This window comes from Dipodomys ordii, unplaced genomic scaffold, assembly GCF_000151885.1.
Source record: "Dipodomys ordii isolate 6190 unplaced genomic scaffold, Dord_2.0 Scaffold30, whole genome shotgun sequence".
In the NCBI taxonomy this organism is placed as follows: domain Eukaryota; kingdom Metazoa; phylum Chordata; class Mammalia; order Rodentia; family Heteromyidae; genus Dipodomys; species Dipodomys ordii.
In genome coordinates, this window is record NW_012267246.1 from 1,204,899 (window position 1) to 1,224,181 (window position 19,283).

The following is a 19,283-nucleotide window of genomic DNA, read 5'->3' on the forward strand; positions in this document are numbered from 1 at the left end:
GAATCTAAGAAAACATCTGTTTATATTGTTTGATGAACCCCGTTGTTAGTGTTATCATCAGATGATAAATAAATAAATGCCTTGGGATTGTTTTTATTTTAAAAAAATGTTTAGGAAGTAAAAGAAGTTTGAAAGCCATTGTTAGGTTTTACTGCTGACTGGGAGGAGCACACTGGGCTCTATGCGGGCTTTCTGAGTACTTACTTATTGGCGGCTTGCTTATTTCATCCTTGGCTGGGAAACACAGATGTCTGTCGCATGTCACCTCTGTGCCAGAAGTGGAGAGCCAGTCCCTAGAGTCCCTGGATCACCCCACGTGCTGGGGTCTGCAGTAGTCAAATGAAGGAAAGCATGGTGATTAGCTGAGATGGGCATTTCAAGACTCAGTTCTGAGTAGTGAAATTTGGTTCCTCATATGTGCTGGTGTTTGTCAGTCTTGAAGGTTCTGTTACTGTTCCAGACAATATCAGATTGAACTCTTTATTGGTCAAGCTTAAACACAGTGAAAGGAAGTTAAGTGTGTCACAAGGCTTCCCAGGTTGAAATGGGGGAGAGTTTGTTTTCTTGTTGGACCAGGTTTCTCTCAGAAGCACTGGCATTCCATTGGTGTCTTGGTGGGAAATAGGGTTAAGTGACATTTGTGTAATGCTGGACTGTAAAATCTCAGGGCCATCATTTCCCTTTCTTTAGTATCAGATTCCTTCAATTTTGATTTGGGAGGTTAACTTGATTTGTATTTTGTAGGTAGCCCAAGACTGTAACCACAAAAATCGGGCTGAAAGGATTGTGTAACGATGACAATTTATTAACAGGATTAATTGTTAATTGAGAGCTTTGAGGACCAAAAATTAATATGTGTCTATCTCAATATCTTGAATAATTTCTTTCCTTTTTTTGGCACTGTGGGGATTTGAATAAGGTTCTCCAGCTTGCTAGGCAGGTGTTCTACTGTTGAGCCATGCCTCCAGTCCTTAATTCCTTCTCCACAAGCAGAGTTAAGCTTTGGCCTTCTGTAAAAATGCCAAAAGTCAGTGGGTTCAACTTGATTTTGTTTTTTCTTCCAGGTGAAAAGAAATGGGTTATCACAGACAGTGAGCCAGGAGGAAAGAAAAAGACAAGAGGTACGGCCCCACTTACGGCTCCCGTGTGATGCAGCTCTGTGCATAATGCTCTGCTTTTTTTATCCAACATTACTTTTGAGATTTACCCATGCCAGTGTTTGCTCATCTAATCATTTGTTCCAACCACTATGTAGTTTTCCATTCTGTAAACATCACCTCTTAGGTTCTGTATCTATTTCCTGGGTGGTGGATGGTGGATAGTAACTTCTTCCTTTTTGTTGACATTGTGGCATACACATTTCTCTTTGTGGACAAATTGAAGAACTTCTCCAAGGTCTTAAGGCCATTCAAACACTACTGTTCTTTTAAGTCATATCAATTTGGAATTATCAATTTCTGTTATATCCTAAAAATATTCAGATTTACCATACAAAAAATGATAACCTCCAATCTGACTTCATCAGTCCTGTCTATTCCTACCTCTCTCTTTGAGGAGTTCCAGGATATTTTAGCAATTATCACATTAAACTTGCTCTATTGGAATGACCATTTATTTATTTTTGCATGGGGACTATTCTGTGTAATTCATCCGGTCTTTTTAGTAGAGAAGGGGGTGTCAGTCTTTGTATCTTGGCTTTGATTATAAAAGATAAAAGGTTTTTTTTTTAAGATAAAAGTTTTTGCTGCTGGAAATATTTGAAGGTCTTTGTATCCATGAACTGCCTGACATCCACGATTTTTGGTCAGGAAGGAAGGACTTTCTCTAGTCACCTAGTATTTCTTGGGTGAATGGTGCTGACAGAGTGAGACTAAGGTCTCGACATTTACTCTTCAGATAGGGCACCTGCGGCACAGCTGAGGGTTAGACCAGCACCTGAATGACCCAGGTTTCTAATAGCTCACAGAGAAAGAGGGGAGCTTAGTGCTGAGGTTAGCATTACTGCCCTGAGGCCCAAGAGACAGCCTACCCATAGGGAGGTAGGCCTCCCCTGATCTGTGCCTCCAGCCTCCTCCCTGCTTTAGGGGTCGGGGTTTGCAGGCAGGAGCCCTAGAGGTCAGTAGGGTGGCGGTCAGTGGGGGATCCGAAGATGGCCCCGAGTCTCAGGCCTGCAAGGGTGATACCCACCAGCCAGGAGAGTGCTCCCTGCGCTGCTGTTCTTGGGGAATCCAAATTAGGTGTAGTTAAGAAGTTAGATGCATTCCTCATGCAGGGCGTTGGTGTCTGTCTGTCCACAGACAGAGCTGGCATTTTACCAGTCCCCTTATCAGTGAAACCACTATGGGCCTGACACCAAAGGCACCCGCAGAGGGGCCTTGCTCCTTCTTGAGACGCTGAGGGCAGGGAGGCTGCCTGACTGGACGGAGTGATTTCATAGCCTGAGTGTGGAGAAAAGAATTCCTGTGGCTGGGTAGAGCCTTTGTGGGCAGGTCCAGTTGTACCAGAGTGTTTGCCGTTCCTGACTGCAGGCCAGCCGGGTTAAAATGCAAAGAGAGAAAGCACACACACAAGGCGGGAGCAAGGGGACAGATGTGTGACACTCCCAAACACACACAAGGCAAGAAAGAGCAAGGGGATAGATGTGTGACACTCCTGGTCTTGACAGACCCCACGGCAGTGTGCTTTGGTGGCAAGGCTGAGGGGTGACCTGGAGGTTAACCCTGAGATTTTATGACATGCCTGACTTCCTGCCACAGCTCTACTCAGCAAAGGTCGGACCTCAGGATACAGAGCTGGTCATACTCTTTTTCTCTCCTCTTTAAAAGCATCTATACAATAGACTCACAGTTTCTTTTCTATAAAGACAGTATTTTTGCAATAATTTTGCTTCTTAAGATAATATGCTATTCTTGCAGCCCAGAAAGCACGCTATTTAGTCCTTCAATTGAATGATAAGGCATTTATGTTTTCTTCCTTCTTGCCAGGCAATCTTTGAAGTCATCTCCTCTGAACATTCTTACCTTCTCAGCCTGGAAATCTTGATACGAATGTTTAAGAATTCTAAAGAGCTGAGTGACACCATGACCAAAACTGAGAGGCACCATCTCTTCTCCAATATTTCAGACGTCTGCGAGGCAAGCAGAAAGTAAGTGACCAGCACCTGGGTTATCGCAAAAGGAGATGGGCTTGTAAAGTTCACATCCATTGCTCATCCAGCTGTGGTTCTCATTCCTGGAAGTGAACTGCAAGGCTGAGTTGAGTTGCTGGTGAACAGAGCCCTTAGTTATGGTCTCAGCTCTCAGCAAACAGCCACCTGATGTTTCTCCCTTCTCTTCCCACATCCACTCACTCTCCTCCTTCTGATAATGTCCATGAGACCCTTGGTTGGTTCTGCTCTGGGGTTCTGTCCATGTTAGTAAATGGCTAACAGTGGCCAGTGTGTATCAGGAATATGAATTCTAGATAATCACCAGAATGTGATAGTACTTTATTTTTCTTGCATTTATACAAAAAAAAGCACAAAGCTTCATGTTTTCTCATGAAAAGTAGATAAAATGGTACTTGGTCATGTATTCAAAATTATATACAAGGCAAGTGCTTTACCACTGAGCCACCTTCCCAGCCCTAATTGTATGAACAATTATTTTGAATTTGCTTCTCTTCTCTTTTTGCTTAAATATTTCCAAGTGTGCATGCATGATGTTTTTCTCATAAATACTTAAGTATTCTCTCTGTTGACACTATGTTAGGATCGGACAATTCATTTTGTTAGGTATGATCATTTATGATTTTATTCGATTGATTTGTGTATAGGGGAATAATAGTGGCAGTTTTAAAATTCCAAGATCCAGAGGGTCTGTTGTAAAAATCCCTTTGTGTACAGTGTATTGGCCACCTGGAAAACAACTGGAGCAAGCATTTTCTTTCCTGCTTATCTTTTTAGATAGTTTATGATTATATAAGAAAGTACACCTTTTTATATACATAAGGCATACTGTAAGCCCAGCCCTCCCTTTACTTTTCCGGCACAGTCTCACAGGTCATGACACACCTGTGCCATAGTTTCTCATCCCATTTTCAGATTGTTTCACTGCGCATTTATTGAGGACCCGAGGCTGTATGTGCTATAGCTGCACCCAGGAGGCCCAGTGTACTGTTGGTGATCGATATCAGATCTATGAATTCATTAAGGATTGCAAAATGGTGTCACTCGAGTTCATCCCTCTTTGTTCACTTATCAGCTGGACTATTTCTGTGAAGGGAAATAAACCTCCAACTACTAGTATAACCTATGACAAAGTGCAAGTCATATTACATATCAATGCTTGAGTTTCAATCTCAATTGTCTCTGGCTATTTTCTTGCTATGTTACATTTCAGGGTGTGAAGGCTCCTGCTTTAGGCCTGGCCGTGCACCACCTCTCTGCTGTCTTTGGTGTACAGGAGTGTTTAAGGACTTAGTTTCAATAGAAAGCCAGACAAAGTAAAACAAATTCAAATCTGCAAAACAAGACATGTTCAAAGAAGCTGATAGGTATTCCAAACTTATACAAACATAAAGGGTAAATATGAACAATTTTACATATCAATTGAAACTCCAAAGAACTTAACAATTCTTACAGAAAAGTAGTCTAGTTCTTACAGCTGCTCCTTCCTCACGTAACCAATCTCCACAAGGTTTGTCTCTGTCTTCAGGGTGAGCACATATAAATGGAGTTTTGTATCTACTCCCTTTCGTAGAGAAGTGGAAATCGAATCCACACAAGTTTTCTCAGCCTTCTTTAAATTCATATCTATCACATATTGGGTTTGAACTTAGGGTTCATCTTGCTCATCTTGCTTGCTTGGCTATGCCCTACCACTTGAGCCACACCCCCAACTCAGCTTTATGCTGGCTAGCTAGAGAGGGAGTCTCTTGGACTTTGATACAGGGGTTAGCCTCATACCATAGTCCTCTAGCTCTCACCCTTCTGAGAAGTCTTTTATAAAATATGCAAGACTCTCCAGCTATTACTGTATATTTTCCATAGACTTCTGAGTTTCCATTAAAAGATAAAGCCAGAAGTATCTGTATCCTTTACACTGCTGTTTTGTTTTCACTTGAAATGCTTTACTTTGGGTAGCTGCCTGTGGTGTGTAGCTCTTGTTATCTTCCAGCCAAGGGCGTCCAGCTTCACTGGACAATCTTGTGTCAGTGTAAGGCACATTATATGGCTTACTTGAAACAGTTCATACACCGCCTTTGTAAAATTCAGAGTCATCAGAAGACTTGTCAGACTCGTTTTGTGGCCTAGTGCAGACATGCCTGCTTGTGGAGCCAAGCGTGGCTTTTCCTTCTGTGGGGACAGGGTCTCTGTGCAGCCCAGCTGCTCCTGAACTCATGTCATTCTCCTGCCTTGACCTCCCGAGTGCTGGCATTAGAGGCTTGTGCCATTACACGTGGCACAGGGGTGGCTCGCAAGTGGAAACTGCCTTGAAGAACACTCTTTCTTCTTCCCGTCACAGCCAGGCTATGGCATATTCAGTGCAGTTGTCTGAACATTCTGCACATCCAGGTTAACAAGGGCTCTCGAGGTCCAAGGGTCCAGGGCTTTCATGGTTGCCAGTAAATAATACCAAGAGGTCCTTGCAGGAACAGAGATCGCTGCCTCTGGGTGTGTGTTTATCAGTGGAATGTTCCTACCAAATTCTTTTCTCCTTTATAAAGCATTCTTTCTGTCAACACTTATGGAGCCTCCTTTTCTAGAACATTCCAACTGGTGGTCCTGTGGCTGGTAGTCCTCTGGGGCCATGAGTGGCTGAAGGTACACACCCAGCTTGTGTGCAAATCATTCCAGGCCAGGGCATTTCCTCCCACAGGGCAGGCTTGGGTCATGCTGCAGGGGAAGGTGCAAGGGCCCCAACCAGAACCAGAACCAAGAGACAAGAAAACAGATGGCGTCCCCTCATTTTACTGAAGGATTTTACCATTGCTAATGTGGAGACATTCATTTAGTAATCAGGGGCTGGTGTGTGGGCACTTAGAGGACATGGCAGTAGGAGGGCTGGTGTGTGGGCACTTATGACAGAGCAGGGCTAGCATTGGAGGGAGGTGCTAGGGATGTGAGGCCATGAGAGAAATAGCCAGTACTTCCGGGGTCCTGCCAGCGTCCCCAAAGGGAAGAAGAACCAGACTGGAAAGATCTTTGGAACCTGGATGCCTGAGGCCTTGGTGAAAAGCAGAAGCATTCAGTGAAAGGAAGAATATGAGAACTCCAGAAAACTGGAGCTGGGACGTGGGTTTGGTCCCAGCTGTATTGTTGTTGCTGTGGGTCTGGGTGGTGTGGCGTGGGTTAACTGTGGTGATAGCAACGGGCATTTACCATGGGGCTCTTTGCCCCAGTGACTCTCCGGGCATTAGCTAGAGGAGACCAGGACCTGCTCAGGACCCGGATCGGTCTCCCATCCCTCCGCTGTGGAAGTCTGCTCTATGGCTAACAGGCTCATGTTCTGTCTCTGTGTCCTGGGCCTGGCACCAATAGTGAGTCAGGATGGTGGGAAGGCAGCTGGAATCCTGTAGACACCAAGGCGGCCTGCGATTCTATGGGGTTCGGAGGGCAGAACTCACCACTCTCCCATGGCACAGGCATGGCTCCACCCAACACCTGGACAGTCTTTGTGTCCTGGGTCAGCCCTGGGTCACTGCTGCTACCTCACCTGTTCTCTACCTCCTCCCGCCATCTCACATGAACAATTACTTGCTGCATGATCTCTGTCCCTTAACCACTGGAGAGGCCTGGTCATGTGAAGTGAAAATATGAGTATTTGGTACATTTTTAATTTAACAACAAATAGGCTCATCACGGCCCATTATGTCTGTGTAAGAAGGTGCATAGGGACACTCCCTGCCAGCTGCTGGACGATGGGCAAGGGTTAGAGCAACAGAAGGGGCTAATCTAAATGATAAAGTGTGCACATGCAAAATGCTATGGAGAAACCCCTTTGCACAAATGATACACAAATAAACAGCAAGCCAGGTGCCAGTGGCTCATACCTGTAATCCTAGCTACTTATGAGGCTGAGAACTGAGGATCAGTGTTCAGAGCCAGTCCAGGCAGGACAGTCTGGGAAACTCTTATCGCCAGTTAACCACTAAAAAAGCCAAGAGTGGAGCTATGCCTCAGGGGACAGGCTGCCGTTCTTGAGCAAAAGCAGCTCAGAGGCAACACCTGGGCCCTGCATTCAAACTCCAAGACCAGCAAAAAGAGAAAAGAAAAGAAAATCCCACTCCCAGGCATTTATCCAAATGACCACAAATGAGGACACACTAAGGCTACCAGCACAACCATGTTCACTGCAGCATTGTTTACCACAGCTAAGATATGGAATCAACCCAAATGCCCCTCAGTGGATGAATGGATCAAGAAAATGTGGTGTACATACACAATGGAATTCTGTGCTTCCATCAGAAAGAATGGTACTGCCCTATTCATAAGGAAATGGAAAGACTTGGAAAAAATTACATTAAGCTAAGTAAGCCAGACCTAAAGAAACATAGGTTGCAAACCTTCCCCCATTTGTAAGAATTAGAATGTGCCTATAAATCTAAAAGTAAACTCAATGGGTATTCACAGACTCAAGTCTTACCAAGCGAAGTCACTAGCCATTCCCAATTTTTTTTTGGGGGGGGAGGGTCCAGTTGTGGGGCCTGAACTCTTGAACTCTGGGCCTGGGGGCTGTCCCTCAGCTCAAGGCTAGCGCTCTACCACTTGAGCCACAGCGTCACTTCCGGCTTTTTTCTTTTTGCTTATGTGGTACTGAAGAATTGAACCCAGGGCCTCAGGCATGCAAGGCAAGCGCTCTACTACTGAGCCACCTTCCCAGCCCCAACATTCCCAGTCTTAAGCCAAAGCAGAAATCTGTGGAAAAAGGAGCCATGGGTGGAGTTTGGTTGCAGTATTCCATCTGCATTGCATTTCAACTATGGGCTTTCAACCATTCCATGGGTTTCTGACTCTGCCAGTCATGAGTGAAGGGAGCAGGACCACACAGTGTTCCTGCCTGGGGAAAACCTTCATGTACACACAGTGTTCCTGCCTGGGGAAAGCCTTCAGGTACACACAGCCTTCCTGCCTGGGGAAAGCCTTCATGTACACACAGCGTTCCTGCCTGGGGAAAGCCTTCATGTACACACAGTGGCCTGGCCAACCTCAAGCCCTTGATTTAGCGTGAGGAAGAAGGTGATGAATGAAGTTTCTAAAGCAAGTTCTTTAGGGTCCAGCCGTGGCCTCCCTGTCATGGAGTGTTATTTCTAATGATTCTGTGTTTTTCTAAGCATTATTGTTATTCTATTGAATTTAACTCCTCCCAGGATTTGGAGAAAGCGATGTGTCCCCTTTTCAGTAAGGAGACTGGTCCAGGCCAACTTTGTGGCTTTGCTTGAAGTTTGCTTCAGTGGGATTGAAACTTGTGGGGTTTGATGCTTCAGAATGCATTCACCAGAGACTGTTTGTCCAGACACATGTGTGTACAGTTTAATTTTGTGTATGTGCATGCACACATGCACATGTGCAAGAGTAAGCACAAGGGCTTGAACTCAAAAAGCCAAGCTCCTGCTTGGCTTTTTACTGGCACTCAACCAATTGAGCCACTGCTCCACTTCCAACTTTTTGCTGGTTAGTTGGAGATAAGGGTCTCATCGATTTGTCTAGTGGGGCTGGCTTTGAACCACAGATCTCAGATCCTCAGATCTCAGCCTCCTGAGTAGCTCATGGATAATATTTTAAACGCAGAGAAGAGTTTAGTCTAAAGATCTCAATGTCACTTTAGGGTTCAGCTAGGAATTACATCTGTGGAAAATTAATAGATGTTGCTTTCACCAGAGTCACATATTCACGGCTCCTGTTGGAATGTCGTTGACCTCAAATGGGGGTGGCAAGAGCATCTTGTTTTCTGTGAGCATCTCAGAGTGTGTATCTCCTGGTTTCCCTGGCACACAGGGCAGGGCTGCTGTCCCATGGCTTCAGCACAAGCAGTCTGGAATCTCTATTTTTGCAGACCAGCCTGTGCCCCACAGTTCATAACCCATCTGGTTAAAAAATACCTAAACGATTTATGTCCAATTCCTTAAGCTGCTTGTCTTGTCCAGTGCTCTGATGATGAATTCTGCATCAAGAAGGCACTGACTTCAGTTGATAGGTTTCCATCTCTTGGTCTGAAAAAAATTTGATGCCTCCCAAATAGACTTTGGAAGAAACATTTGCACGTCTTTTCTCAAGACTAAGTGAAAGAATCCCTTGACGCTTAGGTGGTAATTTAAGCACCAAACAGTCTTTATCAAAATTGAATTTTTTTGTGAAGGATGTGAAAATACTATGTTCTTTAAAACTTTTGAGGTCACTCTCTATATTCTGAGAAGGCAAATGAAATACTGTGTTAAGTATAAGTTCAGCATTTACTGTGATCGTTCTCTATAATGTTTAACCATCCTGCCTCCTCTTTGTAGATTTTAAAATAAAACATACAGTAAAATATCCTGAGGAGTGTGGATGGTGAGTGGCATGTAAAAGAGCTTAACAGATATTTTGTCTATACAATGTTTTCCTTGGATTTCAAAGGGCTTCAGGAAATGATTTCGACTTGGAAAAAAATTTGATGGAAAGAGTCCATAGAAATGTCAAGATTGGCTAAGACTGACCTGGTCACTTGTGGGGGACTCAGACAAAAGTCGCTTTGTAGTGAGAAAAGCTGTCTCTGTATCGGGAGAGCACTGGAATTCCTTTTCCAGCCGAGAAGTAATCGGAACAAATGCCCCACGGGGCACAATGGGAGCTGTGTTTATCTGCTTCTTGCTGTCCCCCTCTGCTGTGTGTTTGGAGAAGGCCTCTGGGCTGTCTGTGTGCAATGTGTGTCCCTACGCGGTATGTCCCAGGGTGCCCTCAGTGGCTGGTCTGCCCTTGCAGTACGAAGCTTGACCCCAGCTGCACTGCCTGCTGAAGAGGCAGTGCAGGTGCATGCCTGGTAAAAGTGTGCTCGTGGACTTTGCTTAGCAGTGTTCTTTGAGGTCGCCGTAGAGGCTGCTGTTGAAAGCTGTACCACAGATTTAGCCATGTTGTATTGCATTTTTGGAGCATCTGATAGACTCATTTAAGACTCCCTGTCTGCTGGGATTTAAGAAATGGGCAGTATCAGAACTGGGCACCTCATTCTGCCCATGCCACCCCGGACCTTTCGTTGAAAGACTTCTGTTTTGAACTTGTACTTTTCCCTTGTCTGTCTTCCCTGCCAATGTGTAGCTTATATCTACAAAACTACTCTTGTAATCAGGATATGTAGTCTTATAAATTTAGGATATCAGAATGTCATCTTACTCATTTATTAATTAAGCAATCAAAGTACTGATGTAGCCAGGCACTGGTGGCTCATACCTGTAATCTTAGCTACTCAGGAGTCTGAGATCTAAGGATCATGGTTCAAAGACAGCCTGGACAGGAAAATACATGAGGCTCTTATCTCCAGTTAACCACCAGAAAACTGGAAGTGGAGCTGTGGTTCAAAGTGGTAGAGTGCTAGTTTAGAACAAAAAAGCTCAGGGACAGTACCTAGGCCCAGAGCTCAAGCCCCACAACTAAAAAAAAACATATGGAGACTGTTGTATCATATTTCTGAGAGATACATACTAGTGATTATCTGTTGCTCTAAAAATACTCTTTCCAACAGAAGGAGGGGAAATACATAATTATTTAGTCTCCAGTTCTCTCCCTGTACTTGCTGCTGGAGGGAACATCTTTTCCCAGGCTTGTCAAAGGCCTTGTGCATGGAGACCCAGATGCTCAAGCTGGAGAAACGCAGCTTGCTTTACCTGTTCCCTTCTGATCACAGCGTGCATGAATTCTCCGCTTTGAAGACTAGCTCCCTGGGATCTGCTTCTCCTTCCTGAGATTGGAGCAAGAAAGGAATGTTAATCTTGTCCTCTTCCTGTGATTAGCTGCTGTTTGTTTGTTTGGAACCAACACCAGAATACCTAACAGACCCCACACCAGGCCTCCCACTGGCTGCAGACGTGTTATCTATCACCAGCTCCCACCAGAGCCTTGGTGAGGCAGGGCATCCTTTGGGTGGGCTGTGGTTCACCAAAGGTAGTTTCTCATAATGGCTTCTTTTTTCTGTTTTCATTGAGCTTTTCCCTAAGACTTGCATTAGAAAACCAAGAGGAATTAAAACACATTGCAGGGCTGGGAAGGTGGCTCAGTGGGAGAGTGCTTGCCTTGCATGCATGAGGCCCTGGGTTCGATTCCTCAGCACCACATAAGCAAAAAAGAAAAAAAAAAACGGAAGTGGCGCTGTGGCTCAAGTGGTAGGGCATTAGCCTTGAGCTGAAGAGCTGAGGGACAGCGCCCAAGCCTAGAGTTCAGGCCCCACGACCGGACCAAAACAAACAAACACATTGCAAATACCTTGCACATTTCTGAAATGCAGCTGGAGGTCCTGCCTGTGCAGCTCCCTGTGTTCTCACAGATGTCGGCTCTCCACCTTCCTTCCAGACACATGCACATCCTTCCTGCTTCTCCTGTTCCTCCCACACCCCTGTCCCCATTAAGGGTTTACAGACCTGCCTGTTGCCCAGGTGGGATGCTTGGCTAGACATGGTAGCATCTTCTTCAACTTCCCTCTGCTGGGTCTTTCTAGAATCCAGCTGGCCATCCGGCCATCCGCTTATCCACCTGGAACTGGGCAAAGTGGGTCTTTGCATCACAGATGTGTTATTTTCCACACGCCTCCACTAGCTCATTGTACTCACAGGAACCCTGGAAGTCTCCCTCACCACTGCCTGTGCCTCTTGTGCACTGTACCCTGCCTTACACAAGTCAGAGCGGCCCAGGCTCCATCGGGCCATCCTGGTCTCCTGGTGGCCTGTCACCCAGATCACCATCTGCTCTCCTGGGTTTGCCCTGCAGTCCCCAGCCTGCCCCCTGCCACGTGGGTTTATTACCAGCCAGTCCCCGGCCTGCCCTGTGCCACGTGGGTTTTGTCGGGCAGCTTCCCGGCCTTCCCTGTGCCATTGCCATTGTCTTACCAGTGTCACCACACCTCTGACACTAAATGAATATTTCGGTTTTTTCCTCTCATGATCAGCAGGTGCCTGCTGGATGTGTACTGTTCTCAGGTGAACTTCACAGAGCCAGCCCGGCTCCCTGGAGTTTACAAGCTCAGTTCCATGAAACAGCCCTCACTTCAAAGCCAGTAGCAAGTATGGGGCCTCCAAATGCCCTGTACTTCTGTCCTGCCCACCCCATCTGCCCTCCTGTAAGGCCTGATTGCTTTCTAGATCAGCTCCCAGAATGCAGGAGGTATTTTACAGTTGCCCCTATATGGTGAAGCATGCAGCTCAGGGAGGCCAGGGAGGGGGTGCTCAGGGCCACAGAGCCCCAGGTCCTCCAGGGCCTGCTGGCCTCCAGCCCCTTCTGCTGAGGAGGTTTCAGAAGGTGTTGGTTCACAGGTATGGCGAGTCCTAGGCCCTTGGTGAATGAACTCAGACTCCAGCCCTCTTTCGCCTTGGAAGGGAGTAGAAAGAAACTGAGCTCCAGCCTGCCAGCTCTGACTGCCAGGCCCCACCCTGAACCTCCCACGAAGCCTCACCCCCTACCTCCTCAGCACCAAAGGGGCCCAGGGATGTGTGCTGGGAGCCAGGGCTGCAAGTCAGCAGTCACCTTTGGTTCTGCCATGCCATTGACCGAACGGTGAACTTCCCAGCTGTGAGTGCCCAGAGGGAGAGAGCACCCCGCTCAGCCCCCACCCAGCATGCACCTGCCCCTTGGCTGCAGCTGGACTCATCTGTGTGGGCTGTTGGCATTATGACATCATCTGCCTTGTCTGTCTCAACCGTTTATCCCCCAGAGATCTGAAAAGAGACTCAAACAGATACAGGCAGTGTAGCTCTGGTCAGAAGGTAGAAACCACCTAGATCTCCACAAATGGATACTTGCCGGTTTAAAAATGGATACTCTCTGGTTTACAAATGGATACTCGCTGACTCACTGGTTTTATATATATTTATATATTATATACATATATGTATATATGTGTATATATATGTATATATATGTATATATGTGTATATAGAGAGAAGATAGATAATATGTATGTAGAGGTATGCAATACATTAATGTGCATGTACAGTGTGTGTATACATAACACATTTATGTAGAGGTATGTACATACATTACTTGCATGTACAGTGTGTATATAACATGTGTATGTAGAGGTATACACATGCGTTACTGTGTATATACTGTGTGTGTGCAGATGCATTCACATAGCCAATCTGTCAACCCTACATTGCTGTTCACCTATCTGTCTGTACTAAATTTCAATCTAAATAAACTATGGAAACAGTTAAATACCATGTACGTTAATGTTTTTATTTTCAGGGGAAGAACATGCAGAGTTAGATTTATTTTGAAGTTGTTTTTTCTTAGAGTGGTTTGCTTATAAAAAATAAAATAATAAAATACACAGCCTGAACTGCTCCCTTCTCTGTATTGAAGGTATTCTTGAAAATAGTGACATATACTGTTTATTCTTGTTATTGGGGGCAGGTCCTAGAGACAGAATTTGAACTTGAGGCCTCACATTCTCACTCAGCTTTCTTGGTTGGTGCTCTACCACTTAAGCAATGTTCTACTCCAGATTTTTGTTGGTTGATTAGAAATGGAGTGTGGAGAGGTTTCCTGCCCAGGCTGGTTTTGACCCACCATCTTTGGTCTAGGCCTCATGCGTAGCTGGGACTATAGATCTGAGCCAACAGTGCCTGGCTGGTTTATTTTAAATGGACCTAGAGACAGAAATGTCCATTTGAGCTTTAGGTAATAATGTGTCTGTGTACTGGATTTGACTCTAGACAAAACCTTCATAGGCTTTTTTTTTCTTTCGCTCTTTTTGAGTCAATGCTATGTGTTGTTATTTTACATCTCCCATTACAGCCTGGTGTGAGGTCTGTTAGTGCATATTGAAGGAAGCATATAAAGGCTTCTCTTTGTTTTTCTCAGATTCTTTACAGAGTTGGAAGCAAGACATCAGAATAGCATCATCATCGATGACATCAGCGACATTGTGGAGAAGCACACAGCATCCACGTTTGACCCCTATGTGAAGTACTGCACTAATGAAGTCTACCAGCAGCGCACTCTGCAGAGGCTGCTGTGAGTGGGGGCCCCCTGCTCGCACACTCGTGTCAGTGTTCCCACCACCCCACCGTTCCTCAGTACTCACAGGGCCTGCCGTGAGTGGGGCTCGCCCGCACACTCAAGTCAGTGTTGCCTCCACCCTTCCTCAGTGCTCACAGATGGCAATTCATTTTCTTCTAAATCAGATTTTTTTAATTTAAATTCTAATTTCATTGTCAAGGTGATGGACAGAGGGGTTACAGTTACATAAGTAAGGTAGTGAGTACATTTCTTGTTGAACTTGTCACCCCTTCCCTCATTTTTCTCCCACTCCCCCCCCCAAGTTGTACAGATCATTTCCAGCGTAGTGTTTTGTGAGTACCATTGTTGGATTGGTTCCTCGTTTGTCTTTTGTCTCATTTTTTGTTCCCCTTCCCTTCTCTAATTCAGATAAATGCATGTACAATACCTAGGGTACCAAAATCAAATACAGTGATAACAGGAGATTTCTAAGTTCCTCCTGATGGAACCTTTTCCCCCGGGGGAAGAGAGGTTTTAAAGGTTTTGAGGATGGAGATGTTTGAGGAAGAAAGTCTGGTCTCTAGGCACTTAGGGGCTTGCAACTGGTCTGTCCTTGGCTTATTTTGTCTCTCCCCCTTAGCTGTCACCAGACAAAGTGGGTTATGGTCACTCCCCTACCCCACACTGCTAATTTAGTGATTTGCCTGAGGCCAGTTCTTAAGCAGATGGAGCCAGAAGCTGGGATTAGGGTTTTCTAACTCATCTAATCTCCATACTACCTACTCTCTGAGAACTGACTTCCCACTCTCTCCCACTTAGGTAGCTAGGGCCAAGGAGCTGAAGGGTATATGAGGAAAAGAAAAAAGATGTTCTTGAAGGTTTTAATTATGCCACAATAAAAAAGAGCCAAGCATTAAATTTTCAGAACACCTTTTCTTATGTCCCAGAGTTTTGATAAGAGATAGAGGCCACCTCCATCTTTGGAAGATGGTTGAACAGTCTGCCCCAATTTGTTTGTCATGAGTAGTAGTTGCTCCTTGCTGGAAACACACTTTGGGGAAGTGCCAGACTTCCCCCCCCCCCAGAGATCCCAGCCCTCGATGGGGGGCTCATCAGCTCTGAGAGGGTAACCCCTCTCTGGCCCTGGTCTACTGGTGGAGGAGGGCCTCTCCGCTCTTGGAGAAGCCCCCTGGCTGAGGCGGGCTGACCGCTGAGCGCCGACTGTTCCATCCTCTCAGCACCCTCTGGAAAGGCTCTGATGGCCAGGTGGAAATCCTACAGCTGCTCAAAGCCAGGGTGTTAGTGTGAAAGTTTGTCATGCTTCAGAATTTAGCAACCAGAAGACTTGGTTGTAAGGCCAACCTGCTCAATGTGGAGTCTGTAGCAGCATCCCTGGCCTCTGTCCAGAGCACCTCCAGATGCTAGGGCAGGTGCCCTGGGGGAAATGTCCCCCCCACACTTCCCCAAGCCCTGGGCCCCCTGACCGGGCACAGAGTTGTTTTGTGACCAGCACTGACACAGGTCATGTTTGAAAACAAAGCCTTGAGTTGGAGCCAGCGGGCTGTTCTTACTTTGCAGGATTGAAACAAGTGTTAATAGTGATGCTGTGTGTATGGGACTCCCCAGATAGGGATGTTATCTTGATTGTCTTAGTCAGACCTGGAGATTAGAATTTGTGTCTTCAGGGGTTTCCTTGCAGGTGATGTGTGAACTCACCTGTAGCAGAGCCTGGGAACCAGGAACTGAGCAGACCAGCTGGGACACCAGACTCGAAATCCCAACCTTGGCAGCAGGGAATGAAGCTCCCCGCCAAGGTGGAGTTTGGGTGGTCTGGAGCATCAGAAGATGTCTTTAAATCTCAGGGAAAGAATACAGCTTCTCAGTTTGAGCAACCAAAAAGATAATTCTATGTAATTTCTCTTTAATTTACTATCCCTGTATTTCTCAATTTACTTTCGGTCCATAGAATTGAACAAAATCATAAAGTTTTCAAGTCACCTCTTGGAGAAACAATCATTGTTGCTGCTGGCCTGTTTGCCCACTCTTTTTATCCTGGTGTGCAGTGCCCAGTGTCACCTGTCCCTCCCTCCTCTCTGTCCCTCTCCCTGTCCCTCCCTCCACCTCATCCCTCTGCCCAAGATATCAGGGCTGGGTGAGGGTGCCCAGGAGCACTGCACAGAGACTCAGAGACTTGGCTTCAGTCAGTCCCCGCGTCTGCATCCTGTGGCAAGCTGGACCCCTCCTGGGCCTGCTCTCGGCCTGGAGTGAGTCCTCTCCAGCCCCTCTGCAAATACACGTGGCTGTTCCCACTGGAGATGCTGTGTGGGGAGATTGTTCAGCTCTGTCAAAGTGTACTTCTTACATTACCAGAAGAGGAGGAGCAGTGTTCTGGCTACTGTAGTCAGAGGTTTTCTGGCTGGCTTGGTCACATGTGCCTGGCATACTAGCACTGGGGAGCAGAAGTATGGAGAGAGAAGGTCTGCCTGGCTGTTAAGAGGGGGGCTTCTTTGTAAAACCAAAGGAAGGAAGGTGTGTTGTCTCACATTTGTGATCCTCGCTAGCTACTTAGGAGGCATAGACCAGCAGGATTGTGGGTCAAGGCTATGGCTGTGGCCCATGTGGTAGAGCAGCTGCCTGACAAGTATATAATTCTTAAAAAAAAAAAAAAAGAGCAAAAAGACTCTTAATAACTCCAGCCTGATGTCCCTTCCTCAGAGTACTATCTTAGGCCAGCTTTACAAATTTCTAGTTCATGCATCTTCCCTTGCCGTTAATATTACTGAGTGATATTGCATCTTCAACCTGGAGTATAAAGATGCACACAAGCCCTCTGTGTGCCCGTGTCATTATGTGTTTATAATGTGTTTGCATATTTTCCCACAAGGGGTTTCGTTCTAATGCCCTGACATGCGTATGATGCCTATGATCACACTCCACCCTCCATTGCGCTCCCCCTCCCCTCCCCAACTTGAACAAGCTTCTCTGTTCTGTGTTCACCCTTGTATATAAAGTATTTTGACCTTATTTATCTCCTTCACCCACTCATTTACCTCTTGCCCCCCAGGAACTCCATTCATGTAACTCACCTTATTTTTAGTATGCACTAATTATTCAAAGTGGTTTTACCATGGTATTTCACAGGTGTACATAGCATTCCATCAGATTGAAGCTCCGATTTGCCCTGCTCTCCCCTCCCTCCCCCAGATAGTCAAGCAGCTTTCAATGAGCCTCATTTTGCCATCCTCGCTCACAGGTGCACGGTGTTATTTCGGTATTATTTACCCTCTAACATTCTCTTTTTCTCCCCCTTTCTGTCCCCTCGGTCCCACGATGACAGCCATGTTCTCTGTATGTTTCCATACATTTAAACATTGTGGACAAGGGGTTGCAGCATTTTATGATTCAGTTTAACTTGGTGTCTGAGCTAGCAAGGGAGCCATTCTGAAGTCCATTCTGCTCTGCTTCCTTTCCTCCAGGGCTACCAATCCCTCCTTCAAGGAAGTGCTGTCTCGGATCGAGTCCCACGAGGACTGCAGGAACCTACCCATGATCTCTTTCCTCATCCTGCCCATGCAGCGGGTCACCCGCCTGCCGCTGCTCATGGATGTAAGAGCCGCCGCACCTGCCCCTAGATGCTGACAAAATAGACCCTTGAGACTCTGCCCCATGAATGCACGTCCTGTAAAGTCCCCAGATTAAGTGACAGGTCTGACCTCTTATTTCCCGGGCCTACCTAGGGCCTGTATGTTTAAAGATCAGTTCCTGATTCTTCAAATTCGATTTAATATTAGCGTGATCATCATCCTCAGTATTGTGTCCACATCAAGTTTTTGTGAAAAGGAGGAAATAGTTGACTGTTGGTTTTATTTTTAATTGGGTGAACAAATTGATTGTGTCTGCTTTTACTTCATTGCAGACTATCTGCCAAAAAACACCCAAGGACTCTCCCAAGTACGAAGTCTGCAAGAGGGCCTTGAAGGAGGTGAGCAAGGTAAGCGGGACTCTGAGCCAGGCGTGTCTCTGCCTGTGTGTTTACACAGTCCATAGACTTTGGCAACATTTGCACAGTGTTCTGAAGGTTGTTGAAAACAGAACAGCATTTGCTATGCTCAAGTGCACTTGCTTTGTGGACTGTGTCAGACAGTTTACAAGAAGGAGCTGTAGCTTCCTTCTTGTCTTCTGGTGTGTGAATAGCTGCTGATTCGCCCTCCCTTTCCACAAATATTTATTGGGTATCAACTGTGCTGCCAGGCATAATGCCAGGCCTTGAACACTGGGCAACGGATAGGGAGATGTGGTTACTTCTCTCATGGTGTGGAAGGCAGACATGGAAGAGATTTACAGTGGTGATGGTGGGTGACACAGGTCAGCACACAGTAATGTCCCAGCTGAGACACAGCCAGAGTCCTCCGAGCCTGGGAGAGCAACATCTCAGATTGCAGACATTCATGTGCTTGCGGAGTAAGTGCTGGGAATTATCCAAGAGAGAGGGGCCTTGGGGGCCAGCTGTGTGGGCCCCTGCCTCCCATGTTGGGGAGTGATGTGAAAACTACAGAGTCATGTATTGTGAAGAGATGGGACCCATTATGAACCTAGTTATGGACCCTATTATGGCTGATTTGGGAGATGATGAGCAGCCTGACAGGAAGAGGGAAATAGACCAGTGCATGGGGTAAGTGTCTTGGAGATGGGTTGACTGAGCACAGTTGGGAATAGGTGTCAGGGAAATGGGGTGGATGCTCTTATTTATGCCTGGAACAGAGGCACCAGTAACAGAGGCAGGTGCTGATGAGTTTGTGTGAGTATGTTGTAACTGAGGGCTTAAAACATATGCAAGTTGACTGAGTAAAGAAGTCAGAAGCTCCCGAGAGATTCAACTTGGAGATGGGATTCAAGAGCTGCCTTCTTGGAGGTTGGGATGTAGGTGGGATTGTCTAGGGAGGGTTTGGAATGAGGTGAGGGTGAGAGCTTTGGATCCAAGGCCCACAGGACACCAATCGTTACAGGAACCATCAGAGAAGTCTTATAGTATAATAGAACAATCCAGGTGCTCACGACTCTAATCCTAGCTAGTCAGGAGGCTGAGACCTGATGGTGGAAGTTCAAAGCCAGCCTGGGC

At 46.2% G+C, this 19,283-nt stretch overlaps 1 protein-coding gene across 1 annotated transcript in view; it reads left to right on the plus strand.

Moving 5' to 3' along the window:
- The window catches only part of Arhgef26 (Rho guanine nucleotide exchange factor (GEF) 26), a 63,112-nt gene that overhangs the window by 19,349 nt on the left and 24,480 nt on the right, over positions 1-19,283 (plus strand). The window contains exons 4-8 of the mRNA XM_013016128.1: positions 1,065-1,121; positions 2,985-3,145; positions 14,027-14,179; positions 17,641-17,770; positions 18,081-18,155. Coding sequence (XP_012871582.1) covers positions 1,065-1,121; positions 2,985-3,145; positions 14,027-14,179; positions 17,641-17,770; positions 18,081-18,155 — 576 coding nt within the window. The remainder of the gene's footprint in view (positions 1-1,064; positions 1,122-2,984; positions 3,146-14,026; positions 14,180-17,640; positions 17,771-18,080; positions 18,156-19,283) is intronic.